General features: G+C 37.8%; 1 protein-coding gene across 1 annotated transcript in view; it reads left to right on the top strand.

Moving 5' to 3' along the window:
• myo15ab (myosin XVAb) overlaps positions 1–16,015 on the top strand; it is a 133,816-nt gene that overhangs the window by 79,329 nt on the left and 38,472 nt on the right. Inside the window, 3 exon segments of the mRNA XM_061914014.1 lie at positions 1,936–2,053; positions 3,844–3,959; positions 10,015–10,074. Of these exon segments, the coding sequence (XP_061769998.1) occupies positions 1,936–2,053; positions 3,844–3,959; positions 10,015–10,074 (294 nt within the window).

Raw genomic sequence — 16,015 nt, 5'->3', positions numbered from 1 at the left:
TTGGGGATTTTTTAAAAATATTTTGTGTTCAAAAAATAGTTTTCATTAAACACGACTCGATCGGCTATGACGCCATCTTTTGGGTGTCTACGCTCACTGCAGGTGAACGTCTACAGTATTACCTTCCGTTTAGCGCTTTGAACCGCACGTACAAGTGCCGTTCCGTCTTCTAGCCGTCCATAGCGTTCCTACTCGTATGGATTCCTCATTCATCACCCCAAGACACGTTTGCAAGTTTTACAATACAACTAAAACAATTCATCCTTACTAAACTGTCCCGTGTGTGATGCCTGTAGGAGTGTTTTCATGCATATTTGTACGTGCTATCGTAACATAATCAAGCCGGCGTCGTGAGCATTAGCTAATATGCTAAGACAATTACGAGTGTAACCATGCTAACTGTTACCATGTTATTGTTACCATATTACTGTTAGCATTATAGATGTTTTGCAAATTTTTCAGATATACACCTTTTTACGTCAACTATTTAAATATACTGTATACTTGACAAAGGCTACCTGTTACTGTGCTAACGTTTGAATGCTAGCTTTTTTTGCTGATTTTGTAGGTATACACCTGAGTCATTTTTTGGTACTTGATGCATGCTAAGCATTTTTTTTTTTAAATTCATATGTGCACCTCAGAGTAAGATATTTTGGTGCTTGACGCATGTTACCGTTAGCATGCTAATGTTTGCATGCTAGCTTTTTAAGCTAATTTAACAGGCATACACCTCAGTGTCATATATTTTGGTATTTCAGGAAAGTTAACTGCAACCATGCCATTGTTAGCATGTTAACATATTACTGTTAGCATTATAGATGTTTTGCTAATTTTGCAGATACAGATCTTTTTACGTCACGCCGCAGATATATACCGGTGCGAAAGATTTTGTAAATGTTTACTTAGTTTACTTGTTTCCTGTAACGCGGCAGTAAAACGGTTGATCAAACAAAACAGTAGTTGTCGTCATGGACCCACTAACTGCTGAAGTTAGCTCTCCAATCAGCTAAACAGACTCAATAACTCCACAGTGATGTTTTGGTGAATTTACTGAGGAATTTGTGAAACTGAAACAAGACAAAATGTCAGAGTTTGTTGGTGACGAACCCCAAGATGCAGAGATGGAGGCAGGCCTTGATGAGGAAAACATGATTTAATTAAAATACTAGAACAACAAGGGTACTAACAAAAGGCGCGCACGAGGCGGATAACAAACTAAAAGAGCTAGCATGAGAGCTAGACGAAAACGAGCCTAGCGTGGAAGCTAGCAGGTAGCGAGCAGGAAACAAAAGTCGGTACTTGTAATATGAACACAAACTGGAAGCAGGGGACAGAAAACAGTAAGCTTCAAACAGCGAACAAATAAAGCTTACCACTACGCTGCAATGACACGACCAGTGAGAACGACTAGTAGAACTGACATTGACACGACACGACAGGAGCGACAATAATCCAGCCCTGACTGGAGGACAAAGCAGGTAAAAATAGGAGCGGGCTGGTGGACACCAGGTGTGGCCGGGTGCCAATCAGCCGCAGCTTAGGGGGAACAGCACTCAGGGAGAAAAACAGGAAACAGACAAAATAAGAGCGCTGACAGGAAATACTACACACACATAGGAAAAAAACTAAAACACAACCAAACTGTCAGGGGCAAGCCTGACATAAAAAGAACGCCATTGGAAGTTAATGATGCTAAAACATACTGTACACTCGTAATTCCATCCATCCATTTTCTACCGCTTGTCCCTTTCTGGGTCGCGGGGGGTCGCTGTAGCCTATCTCAGCTACACTCTGGACACTTTTTTTTCTAAAATTCAGTGGTTGCGGCTTATACTGAATGTACTAAAAGGTACTAAAACGCACTAAAACGTACATTTTGCCACAACAACACACACACTCATGCAGGTAAAAACCATGATGATTCCTGTGCAGCCTAAACGTCCAGAGGCTCCGCCTCCTTCTGCTCCCGTGATGAAGGAGACCACTTCCGAACCCACCAGGAGCACCAAGACCAGAGCGCCAGGTCGTCCGGTTCCGGTCCCCCCACCAGGTCCTGACACTGACACACCTTCATAATATAGAACCGAAACATACAAACCCCGTTTCCATATGAGTTGGGAAATTGTGTTAGATGTAAATATAAACGGAATACAATGATTTGCAAATCCTTTTCCACCCATATTCAATTGAATGCACTACAAAGACAACATATTTGATGTTCAAACTCATAAACCTTTTTTTTTTTGCAAATAATAATTAACTTAGAATTTCATGGCTGCAACAGGTGCCAAAGTAGTTGGGAAAGGGCATGTTCACCACTGTGTTACATCACCTTTTCTTTTAACAATACTCAATAAACATTTGGGAACTGAGGAAACTAATTGTTGAAGCTTTGAAAGTGGAATTCTTTCCCATTCTTGTTTTATGTAAAGCTTCAGTCGTTCAACAATCCGGGGTCTCCGCTGTCGTATTTTACGCTTCATAATGCGCCACATATTTCGATTGGAGACAGGTCTGGACAGCAGGCGGGCCAGGAAAGTACCCGCACTCTTTTTTTCCGAAGCCACGCTGTTGTAATACGTGCTGAATGTGGCTTGTCATTGCTGAAATAAGCAGGGGCGTCCATGAAAAAGATGGCGCTTAGATGGCAGCATATGTTGTTCCAAAACCTGTATGTACCTTTCAGCATTAATGGTGCCTTCACAGATGTGTAAGTTACCCATGCCTTGGGCACTAATGCACCCCCATACCATCACAGATGCTGGCTTTTGAACTTTGCGTCGATAACAGTCTGGATGGTTCGCTTCCCCTTTGGTCCGGATGACACGATATCGAATATTTCCAAAAACATTTTGAAATGTGGACCCTTCAGACCACAGAACACTTTTCCACTTTGCATAAGTCCATCTTGGATGCTCTACGGCCCAGAGAAGCCGGCGGCGTTTCTGGATGTTGTTGATAAATGGCTATCACTTTGCATAGTAGAGCTTTAACTTGCACTTACAGATGTAGCGACAAACTGTATTTAGTGACAGTGGTTTTCTGAAGTGTTCCTGAGCCCATGTGGTGATATCCTTTAGAGATTGATGTCGGTTTTTGATACAGTGCCGTTTGAGGGATCGAAGGTCACGGTCATTTAATGTTGGTTTCCGGCCATGCCGCTTACGTGGAGTGATTTCTCCAGATTCTCTGAACCTTTTGATGATATTATGGAGCGAAGATGTTGAAATCCCTAAATTTCTTGCAATTGCACTTTGAGAAACGTTGTTCTTAAACTGTTTGACTATTTGCTCAAGCAGTTGTGGACAAAGGGGTGTACCTCGCCCCATCCTTTCTTGTGAAAGACTGAGCATTTTTTTAGGGAAGATGTTTTTATACCCAATCATGGCACCCACCTGTTCCCAATTAGCCTGCACACCTGTGGGATGTTCCAAATAAGTGTTTGATGAGCATTCCTCAACTTTATCAGTATTTATTGCCACCTTTCCCAACTTCTTTGTCACGTGTTGCTGGCATCAAATTCTAAAGTTAATGATTATTTGCAACAAAAAAAATTGTTTATCAGTTTGAACATCAAATATGTTGTCTTTGTAGCATATTCAACTGAATATGGGTTGAAAATGATTTGCAAATCATTGTATTCCGTTTATATTTACATCTAACACAATTTCCCAACTCATATGGAAACGGGGTTTGTAGTTCGTAATGTGAGATCTTGGAACAATTTGGATATTTTGCTCACTAATTCAGTTCCAACTACTACAAGCAAAACCAAGGTTCTTGTCGCTTGACCCGGAAATAATTTTATGAAAGCTTGTGTTGGAACTGGTTTGTTTGCAGTGTCTCGAGAGTTGCCGGTGGAAGCGGAGAACATTCAGACTCAACTGCACCGGAGCACCAACGAGGAACACTACACCTACACCAACGTTCCCTGGAGACTTTACCTCAGGAAAGAGGTGCTCAGTCCAGTCTTACACCAGGGATTTTCTTATTATCAGGGATGTCCGATACTATCGGACTGCCGATATTATCGGCCGATAAATGCTTTAAAATGTAATATCGGAAATTATCGGTATTGATTTCAAAAATGACTTTTTAAAACGTTGCCATGTACAGAAAGTATGAGAATGTGTCAGCTGCTGCCTTTACTTACATAAAAAGTCTTATATTTGTCGAGATATTTACACAAAGTTTGGATTTTTGGCAAAGATATCTTTTTCTGTTTTTGATTGATTGATTATTGATTATTAGTAGATTGCACAGTACAGTACATATTCCGTACAATTGACCACTAAATGGTAACACCCGAATAAGTTTTTCAACTTGCTTAAGTCGGGGTCCACATGGATCGTCTTCATGTCCATCTGTGTATGTGGCAATTAGAGGTGTCCGATTATATCGGACAACCGATATTATCGGGCGATAAATGCTTTAAAATGTAATATCGGAAATTATCGGTATTGGTTTCAAAAAGTAAAATGAATGACTTTTTAAAACGTTGCCATGTACAGAAAGTATGAGAATGTGTCAGCTGCTGCCTTTACTTACATAATAAGTTTTATATTTGTCGAGATATTTACACAAAGTTTGGATTTTTGGCAAAGATATCTTTTTCTGTTTTTGATTGGTTGATTGATTGATTGAAACTTTTATTAGTAGATTGCACAGTAAAGTACATATTCCGTACAATTGACCACTAAATGGTAACACCCGAATAAGTTTTTCAACTTGTTTAAGTCGGGGTCCACGTTAATCAGTTCATGGTTGTCTTCATGTCCATCCGTGTATGTGGCAATTATAGATGTCCAATTATATCGGACAACCGTTATTATCGGCCGATAAATTCTTTAAAATGTAATATCGGAAATTAACGGTATCGGTTTCAAAAAGTAAAATGTATGCCTTTTTAAAACGCCACTGTACAGAGTAGGGAGAGGTACACAGCGCCAATAAACCATAAAGGCACTGCCTTTGCATGCCGGCTCAGTCATATAATATCTACGGCTTTCCACACACGAGTGAATGCAATGTATACTTGGTCAACAGCCATACAGGTCACACTGAGGGTGGCCATTTAAACAACTTTAACACTGTTACAAATATGCACTACACTGTAAACCCACACCAAACAAAAATGCCAAACACATTTCAGGAGAACATCCACACCGTAACACAACATAAACACAACAGAACAAATACCCAGAACCCTTTGCAGCACTAACTCTTCCGGGACGCTACAATATATGCTCTTTTGAGGCATGTTAAAAAAAAATGCACTTTGTGACTTCAATAATAAATATGGCAGTGCCATGTTGGCATTTTTTTCCATCACTTGAGTTGATTTATTTTGAAAAACTTTGTTACATTGTCTAATGCATCCAGCTGGGTACCACAACAAACTTAAGCATAATAATGTGTTAATTCCACGACTGTATATATCGGTATCGGTTGATATCGGAATCGGTCATTAAGAGTTGGATATCGGCAAAAAAGCCATTATCGGACATCTCTACTTATTATAATCATCCATCCATTTATTTACTACCACTTGTCTATTTTGAGGTCGCTGGAGCCTATCGCAGCTGCATTCAGGCGGAATGCTGTGTACACCCTGGACAATTCACCACCTCATCGCAGTGAATTAGTTTCAATAAACCAAAGTCTCAACCCTAACTTGATCGTACCCCATGGCCATGGGTGTTGTTGATGTCACAGAAAGCGTAACAGCCTACTAATTAACTCAAATGGTTGAGCTCTCGCTTTGCATGATCGATACCATTCGTTCTCCAAATGCTACATAGTTAATTGTGTTCTTCTGGAAAAAAAAAATCATAGTCTGAATTGGTTGTATTAAATCCTAACCCTAATTTGAAATCGGCTGTGAGAGGTAGCGGCTTTCGAAAGCACCAACACATCCAAAATAGTGCTGCCAGGATCCTAATGATGGTCCACAAATATGAACATTATTATTATTGTTAAAAACAGTAGTGTAAAATAGTTTGGTATTTTCAAAAAGTTCAAAAGTTGGACTCCCTTATCATTTCGAATATTTAATTAACCGCATTTTGTTCGTAGGTAACTCAAAATGAATCATGATTAATCGCAGAGGGATATAGTTTAGACATTCAAGTTTTTAATACCATGACTGGATAATTAATTTTAACAAAATGCACTGCAAAAAGTCAGTGTTCAAAAACGAGAAAAAAATGTTTTAAAAATGTGGGTTATTTATTTGAACTAAGCTAAATTATCTGCCAAAAGAACAAGAAAATTTGGCTTGTCAAGACTTTCTTAAAGAAGTAAAATTAGCTAACCTCAATAAACCCCAAAATACCTTAAAATGAGTATATTCTCACTAATAACAAGTGCACTTTTCTTCATAGAAAAAACAAATAGGAGACATTTTGTTAGGATTTGATCAAGTGGGGGTGACCCCAGGATGCAGAGACAGGAGGCCAGGTAGAATTACGAAACAAGGAAAATTTAATAAGTCCAAAAAGTGTAACAAAAAGCGATGGGGCAGAAGTGCACACCATGAATAATCAAACCCAAACAGCTCCCTCAGCGGTCGGCAGGGGGGAGGGAGGGGGAAGTCCAACACAAAATCCTCTTTACCTTAGGGAGGCTAGGAAGCAAACACAAAGAGGTGAGGAATTTCAGGAATAAGGAAAAACAATGTACCAGGACTGACATGTGGAAGGTACAGGAGAGAATAACCGGCAGGACCCAGCTGTCGGTGACGAGCTTAAATACACCTAGGTAGGATTTGTTGCGGGTGTGCCTCGCTGGGGACTAATTAACTGAAGAAAACAGACACCATAAAAAAAAGGAAAAGGCAGAAAAATGACAAAACACAACACATTTTTCCTCAATACGTTGAAAAATATTCTTAAATTAAGTAAATGCGAGTGCCAATATCTTGACATAATGATATGCATACATAGTGATTTTTTTTTTTTCATGCTTAAAAAAGTAGTTTTATACTTGTGTTAATGTGGTGGATTGTTCTGAAGCTTAAACAGCAAACAAAGTGCTTTTAGTACAAAAGTTTTATTTACACATATCAAAAAGTACAGAGTTGGATTGAATTTCCCATGCAGACAGACAACGTCTCTCCGGAAGGACGTGGATGATTAAAGGGGAACATTATCACAATTTCAAAAGGGTTAAAAACAATAAAAATCAGTTCCCAGTGGCTTGTTGTATTTTTTTTATTTTTTTTCAAAATTTTACCGGTCCCGGAATATCCCTAAATAAAGCTTTAAAGTGCCTTATTTTCGCTATCTTCGAAACCACTATCCATTTCCCTGTGACGTCATACAGTGCTGCCAATGTAAACAAACAATGGGAATACCACAGCAAGATATAGCGACATTAGCTCGGATTCAGACTCGGATTTCAGCGGCTTAAGCGATTCAACAGATTACGCATGTATTGAAACAGATGGTTGGAGTATGAAAATATTGAAGAAGAAACTGAAGCTATTGAGCGACTAGCTATTGACGCTATTCATAGCCAAAGCATGGCCGAATAGCTGCGTTAGCATCGCCAGTAAAATGTGCGGACCAAACGATCAGGACTTTCGCATTTTGTGACACTGGAGCAACTTAAATCCTTCGATTGGTAAGTGTTTTTTTCGCATTAAATGTGGGTGGAAGGAAACGTAATATAGTTGCAAATGCATCTGCAGGTTATCCATACATCTCTGTGCCATGTCTGCTTTAGCACCGCCGTTAAATAGCATGTTAGCATTGATTAGCGTAGCATGTTAGCATCGATTAGCTGGCAGTCAACATCAACAAAACTCACCTTTATGATTTCGTTAACCTGCAGATGCATTTGCAACGATAAAGTTATCCATACATCTCTGTGGCATGTCTGCTTTAGCACCCCGGTAAATAACATGTTAGCGTCGATTAGCGTAGCATGTTAGCATCGATTAGCTGGCAGTCACGCTGCGACCAAATATGTCTGATTAGCACATAAGTAGACATCAACAAAACTCACCTTTGTGATTTTGTTGACTTTATCGTTGCAAATGCATCTGCAGGTTATCCATACATCTCTGTGCCATGTCTGTCATCGCCGGTAAAATGTGGAGAAACTCCAGCACATTCAATGGGGGTCTGGCGGCAGACACTTTCGCAAATTGGGGCCAGTGGTGCAACTTGAATCCCTCCCTGTTAGTGTTGTTACACCCTCCGACAACACACCGTCGAGGCATGATGTCTCCAAGGTTCCAAAAAATAGTCGAAAAAATGGAAAATAACAGAGCAGAGACCCAATGTTTACAATGTGTTGAAAATGAAAATGGCGGCTGTATTACCTCGGCAACGTCACATTCTGACGTCATCGCCTCCAGAGCGATAAACAGAAAAGCGTTTAATTCGCCAAAATTCACCCATTTAGAGTTCGGAAATCGGTTAAAAAAATAGATGGTCTTTTTTCTGCACCATCAAGGTATATATTGATGCTTACATAGGTCTGCTGATAATGTTCCCCTTTAAAATCATGTGAATCATATCAAATATTGGGCTACTGGCTTTTTATATGTTTCCCTCATGTGTCAAGGTCCCGTTGTTTTGCAACTGCTTGCTCTGCAACAACCGTGGATCCCTTAGTCATTACAATCAAAACATTTTGTAGAATGGTTAGAGCGACCACAAATTTAACTTTCACCTACATTTGCTCTTCCAGTGATTCAGAGGCTTTTAGATAGACTTTCTTTTTGGACTAAAACAGACACAAAATATGGTATAAAGGTCAGAAATTCCACGATATTAATAACACAGCTTTGCATCAGTTGATATTTGTCAGGCTTGGACTTGGTCTTGGTTTGTTTTCCCGAGGTGCAAAGCGAATGGAGTGGAAACGGCGTGAAGGTAAAGACATCTTTATTTTAACACTAAAACTAAAAAAACAGGAACCAACAAAAAGCGCGCACAATGGCGGTACAAAAAAACCTGGGCTATGAAACAAAAGACTAGCACAAAGACTATAAACTACAAACATGAAACAAAAACACTTGCGGAGTGGCATGAATAACAAAAACTCACGTGGACAAAATGGACAGCATTGCAAGGCATGAATGAGGTGATGTTGCCAGACTGACTAACTGGTAACTGTGGCTTAAATAATGAACATGATAAGTGAAAACAGGTGTGAGACAAGACAGGGGAACTGATTGGTTGTCATGGTAACAAAACAGGGAGTGGAAAAAAAAAGGAACTTAGAGTCCAAAGGGTCAAAAGCACTAACCAGGCCAGACACTGCTTAGCTTTGAGAAAAGATAAGATTGGGGATGCTCAGGGTAGTACGGCACATACAAAACTCATGATCAGACATGACAGAAAACTAAATCAGTTGGCATGGTAAGACAAACAAAGAAATGCAAAACAGAACTAAAATGTCCAAAAAACTAAACATAGCATGACCAAAACAAAACATGAACCATAGGCGTGACAATATTCTAGTTTCCAGCATGTTTTACTCAATACAACCGGTCAAAACGGTAAATGGGTTATACTTGTATAGCGCTTTTCTACCTTTTAAAGGAACTCAAAGCGCTTTGACACTATTTCCACATTCACCCATTCACACACTGATGGCGGGAGCTGCCACGCCAGGCGCTAACCAGCACCCATCAGGAGCAAGGGTGAAGTGTCTTGCTCAAGGACACACCGGACGTGACTAGGTTGGTGGACGGTGGGGATTGAACCAGGAACCCTCTCAGAACCGTGCCACGCCGTCCCCATATATAATATAGGTCATAAAATCTCAGCGACAAGCTGTAATATCTTACTGAGATCATTTAGGACCAAAACCCTTAAAACAAGTAAAACACTCTAACATCAAATCTGCTTAGTGAGAAGAATGATCTTATCAGACAGAAAATAAGCAAATATCAGCCTTATTTGAGATATTTCATCTTACTTAGATTTCAGTTTTTAGCGATAATCGTGACGGTACTTGACCACCCGCAGAAAGACTCTGTGTTTGTGTATCTTGCAGGTGTTTTACCCCAGAGACAACTTCAACAGCCCGCTGGTGTTGGACCTCCTTTTCAAACAGGTGACTCAAAATACTCGTCAACACAATATTTTATACCATAATTATCACATTGTTGCCTTGCGGCGAAATAAAAAGTTGATGTAAAGGCGTCAAATAACTTGGTACTTGGCACACTTGGGGGGGGGGCATAGCTCGGTTGGTTGAGTAGCCGTGCCAGCAACTTTAGGGTTCCAGGTTCGATTCCCGCTTCCGCCATCCTAGTCACTGCCGTTGTGTCCTTGGGCAAGACACTTTACCCACCCCAAGACACTTTACCCACCCCAGTGCCACCCACACTGGTTTAAATGTAACTTAGATATTGGGTTTCACTATGTAAAGCGCTTTGAGTCACGAGAGAAAAGCGCTATATAAATAAATATAATTCACTTCACATGCTAAATTCAGCATGATAACTTTTTTTTTGCAAATTTTTCAGGCTCAGAGTCATATAACTTGGTATTTGGCATATACTAATTGTTAGCATGATAACTTTGTAAGATGATTTTACAGTCCTTCAATTAATTTTGCAGCCGTGCTAACTTTTTGTCAATTTTGCAACCTTACACCTTATAGCCAAATAACTTGGCATGTAACATAAGGTAACTGTTAGCATGCTAACATTAGCATGCTAAAAAATGTTCCATTATACAACCCTGCGTCATATTAATTGGTAAAATAAACTTGGTATATGCTAATTTTCAGCATTTTAACTTTTTTTTTCACAAATTCACAGACATAAACTTTTGAGTCATATAACTTGGTAAATGACACATGCTAACTTATTTTCAAATTTTGCAGCCGTATACCCTAGAGTAAAAAAACCTGGGTACGTGATATAACTGTTCACTTTGTAGCTTGGCACATGCTAACTGTAAGCATGCCAACTTTTTAAGATAATTTTAAAGCCCTTCAATTAATTTTGCAGCCATTCACCTTAGACTTATATAATTTGGCACATGACTCGTGCTAACTTTTTGTCAATTTTGCAACCTTACACCCTAGAGCCAAATAACTTGGCACGTAACATAAGGTACCTGTTAGCATGCTAACAATTTTTCCATTATACAACTCTGCGTCATATTAATTGGTAAAATAAACTTGGTACATGGTATGTGCTAACTTTCAGCATTTTAACTTTTTTTTTCACAAATTCACAGCCATACACTTTAGAGTCATATAACTTGGTAAATGACACATGCTAACTTATTTTCAAATTTTGCAGCCGTATACCCTAGAGTAAAAAAAACCTGGGTACGTGATATAACTGTTCACTTTGTAGCTTGGCACATGCTAACTGTAAGCATGCCAACTTTTTAAGATCATTTTAAAGCCCTTCAATTAATTTTGCAGCCATTCACCGTAGACTTATATAATTTGGCTCGTGACACATGCTAACTTTTTGTCGATTTTGCAACCTTACACCCCAGAGCCAAATAACTTGGCACGTAACATAAGGTACCTGTTAGCATGCTAACAATTTTTCCATTATACAACTCTGCGTCATATTAATTGGTAAAATAAACTTGGTACATGGTATGTGCTAACTTTCAGCATTTTAACTTATTTTTCACAAATTCACAGCCATAGACTTTAGAGTCATATAACTTGGTAAGTGACACATGCTAACTTATTTTCAAATTTTGCAGCCGTATACCCTAGAGTAAAAAAAACCTGGGTACGTGATATAACTGTTCACTTTGTAGCTTGGCACATGCTAACTGTAAGCATGCCAACTTTTTAAGATAATTTTAAAGCCCTTCAATTATTTTGCAGCCATTCACCTTAGACTTATATAATTTGGCTCGTGACACATGCTAACTTTTTGTCGATTTTGCAACCTTACACCCCAGAGCCAAATAACTTGGCACGTAACATAAGGTACCTGTTAGCATGCTAACAATTTTTCCATTATACAACTCTGCGTCATATTAATTGGTAAAATAAACTTGGTACATGGTATGTGATAACTTTCAGCATTTTAACTTTTTTTTTCACAAATTCACAGCCATACACTTTAGAGTCATATAACTTGGTAAATGACGCATGCTAACTTATTTTAAAATTTTGCAGCCGTATACCCTAGAGTAAAAAAAACCTGGGTACGTGATATAACTGTTCACTTTGTAGCTTGGCACATGCTAACTGTAAGCATGCCAACTTTTTCAGATAATTTTAAAGCCCTTCAATTATTTTGCAGCCATTCACCTTAGACTTATATAATTTGGCTCGTGACAAATGCTAACTTTTTGTCGATTTTGCAACCTTACACCCCAGAGCCAAATAACTTGGCACGTAACATAAGGTACCTGTTAGCATGCTAACAATTTTTCCATTATACAACTCTGCGTCATATTAATTAGTAAAATAAACTTGGTACATGGTATGTGCTAACTTTCAGCATTTTAACTTATTTTTCACAAATTCACAGCCATAGACTTTAGAGTCATATAACTTGGTAAGTGACACATGCTAACTTATTTTCAAATTTTGCAGCCGTATACCCTAGAGTAAAAAAACCTGGGTCCGTGATATAACTGTTCACTTTGTAGCTTGGCACGTGCTAACTGTAAGCATGCCAACTTTTTAAGATCATTTTAAAGCCCTTCAATTAATTTTGCAGCCATTCACCGTAGACTTATATAATTTGGCACATGACTCATGCTAACTTTTTGTCAATTTTGCAACCTTACACCCTAGAGCCAAATAACTTGGCACGTAACATAAGGTAACTGTTAGCATGCTAATATTAGCATGCTAACAATTTTACCATTATACAACTCTGCGTCATATTAATTAGTAAAATAAACTTGGTACATGGTATGTGCTAACTTTCAGCATTTTAACTTTTTTTTTCACAAATTCACAGCCATACACTTTAGAGTCATATAACTTGGTAAATGACACATGCTAACTTATTTTCAAATTTTGCAGCCGTATACCCTAGAGTAAAAAGAACCTGGGTATGTGATATAACTGTTCACTTTGTAGCTTGGCACATGCTAACTGTAAGCATGCCAACTTTTTAAGATAATTTTAAAGCCCTTCAATTATTTTGCAGCCATTCACCTTAGACTTATATAATTTGGCTCGTGACACATGCTAACTTTTTGTCGATTTTGCAACCTTACACCCCAGAGCCAAATAACTTGGCACGTAACATAAGGTAACTGTTAGCATGCTAACATTAGCATGCTAACAATTTTACCATTATACAACTCTGCGTCATATTAATTGGTAAAATAAACTTGGTACATGGTATGTGCTAACTTTCAGCATTTTACTTTTTTTTTCACAAATTCACAGACATAAACTTTAGAGTCATATAACTTGGTAAATGACACATGCTAACTTATTTGCAAATTTTGCAGCCGTATACCCTAGAGTAAAAAAACCTGGGTACGTGATATAACTGTTCACTTTGTAGCTTGGCACATGCTAACTGTAAGCATGCCAACTTTTTACGATCATTTTAAAGCCCTTCAATTAATTTTGCAGCCATTCACCTTAGACTTATATAATTTGGCTCGTGACACATGCTAACTTTTTGTCGATTTTGCAACCTTACACACCAGAGTCCAATAACTTGGCATGTGACATAAGGTAACTGTCAGCATGCTAACATTAGCATGCTAACATTTTTTTCATTATACAACTCTGCGTCATATTAATTGGTACGTGACACATGCTAACTTTTTTTCAATATTTGCAACCGTATGCCCCGGTGTAAAAAAAACTTGGTACATAATATATGCTAACTTTCAGCATTCTAACTTTTTCTCCGCAAATTCCTAGCCATACACTTTACAGTCATTTAACTTAATAAGTGACACATGCTAACTTATTTTCAAATTTTGCAACTAGATATCCTAGAGTAAAAAAACTTGGGTACATGATACAACCGTTCACTTTTTAGCCAATTTTAATTCATATAACTTGGTACTTGGCACCTGCCAACTGTTAGCATGCTAATATTCGCATACTAACATGCGAACATTGGCATACTAACTTTTTTATTTTATTTTTGCAACCGTATGCCCCAGTGTAAAATAACTTCGTACATAATATATGCTAACTTTCAGCGTTCTGAAACTTTTTTTGCTAATTCACAGCCATACACTTTAGAGTCATATACCTTGATAAATGACACATGCTAACCTTTTTTCTAATTTTGCAACTGCACACTCCAGAGTGAAAAAAACTGTGTACATAATATTCTTGTTAACTTTTTAGCCAATTTTGATTAATATAACTTGGTATTTGGCACAAGCTAACTGCTAGCATGCTAACATCAGCATGCTAACATGCAAAAACTGGCATGCTAACTTTTTTTTTTTTTTTTGCAACTGTATGTCCCGGTGTAAAATAACTTGGTACATAATATATGCTAACTTTCAGCATTCTAAGTTTTTTTCTGCAAATTTCTAGCCATACACTTTAGAGTCATATAACTTGGTAAGTGACACAAGCTAACCTTTTTTCTAATTTTGCTACTGTACACTCCAGAGTAAAAAAAACTGTGTACATAATATAATTGTAAACTTTTTAGCCAATTTTAATTAATATAACTTGGTATTTGGCACATGCTAACTGTTAGCATGCTAACATTCGCATGCTAACATTCACATGCTAACATGCGAACATTAGCATACTAACTTTTTTATTTTATTTTTGCAACTCCGTACATAATATTTGCTAACTTTCAGCGTTCTGAAATTTTTTTGCTAATTCACAGCCATACACTTTACAGTCATATATCTTGATAAATGACACATGCTAACCTTTTTTCTATTTTTGCAACTGCACACTCCAGAGTAAAAAAAACTGTGTACATAATAAAATTGTTAACTTATTAGCCAATTTTAATTAATATAACTTGGTATTTGGCACATGCTAACTGCTAGCATGCTAACATGCGAACATTGGCATGCTAACTTTTTTTTTAATTTTTGCAACTGTATGCCCCGGTGTGAAATAACTTGGTACATAATATATGCTAACTTTCAGCGTTCTAACTTTTTTTTTCGCAAATTCCTAGCCATACACTTTAGAGTCATATAACTTGGTAACTGACACATGCTAACTTATTTTCTAATTTTGCAACCATATATCCCAGGGTAAAAAAAAAAACCTGGGTTCATGATATAACTGTTCACTTTTTAGCTAACTTTAATTCATATAACTTGGTCACGTGGCACATGCTAATATTCGCATGCTAACATGCGAACATTGGCATACAAACTTTTTTTTTTTTTCAACCGTATGCCCCAGTGTAAAATAACTTCGTACATAATATATGCTAACTTTCAGCGTTCTGAATTTTTTTTTGCTAATTCACAGCCCTACACTTTAGAGTCATATACCTTGATAAATGACACATGCTAACCTTTTTTCTAATTTTGCAACTGCACACTCCAGAGTAAAAAAAACGGTGTACATAATATTCTTGTTAACTTTTTAGCCAATTTTGATTAATATAACTTGGTATTTGGCACATGCTAACTGCTAGCATGCTAATATCAGCATGCTAACATGCAAAAACTGGCATGCTAACTTTTTTTTACATTTTTGCAACTGTATGTCCCGGTGTAAAATAACTTTGTACATAATATATGCTAACTTTCAGCATTCTAACTTTTTTTTTCACAAATTCCTAGCTATACACTTTAGAGTCATTTAACTTGGCAAGTGACACATGCTAACTTATTTTCTAATTTTGCAACCATATACCCCAGAGTAAAAAAAACCTGGGTTCATGATATAACTGTTCACTTTTTAGCCAACTTTAATTCATATAACTTGGTCACTTGGCACATGCTAACTGTTAGCATGCTAACATTAGCATGCTAACATGCGAATATTAACATAATAACTTTTTTAGACAATTTTTCAGCCGTACACCTAGATTCAGATATCTCGATACTGTGTGAGTAAATAGATCCTTTTGCGTGTGGAATATTTTGTT

The sequence above is a fragment of the Nerophis ophidion genome, linkage group LG01, assembly GCF_033978795.1.
Source record: "Nerophis ophidion isolate RoL-2023_Sa linkage group LG01, RoL_Noph_v1.0, whole genome shotgun sequence".
Taxonomy (NCBI): Eukaryota; Metazoa; Chordata; class Actinopteri; order Syngnathiformes; family Syngnathidae; genus Nerophis; species Nerophis ophidion.
Note: the sequence above shows the minus strand (reverse complement) of the source record. Positions and strands in the feature narration are given on the sequence as shown.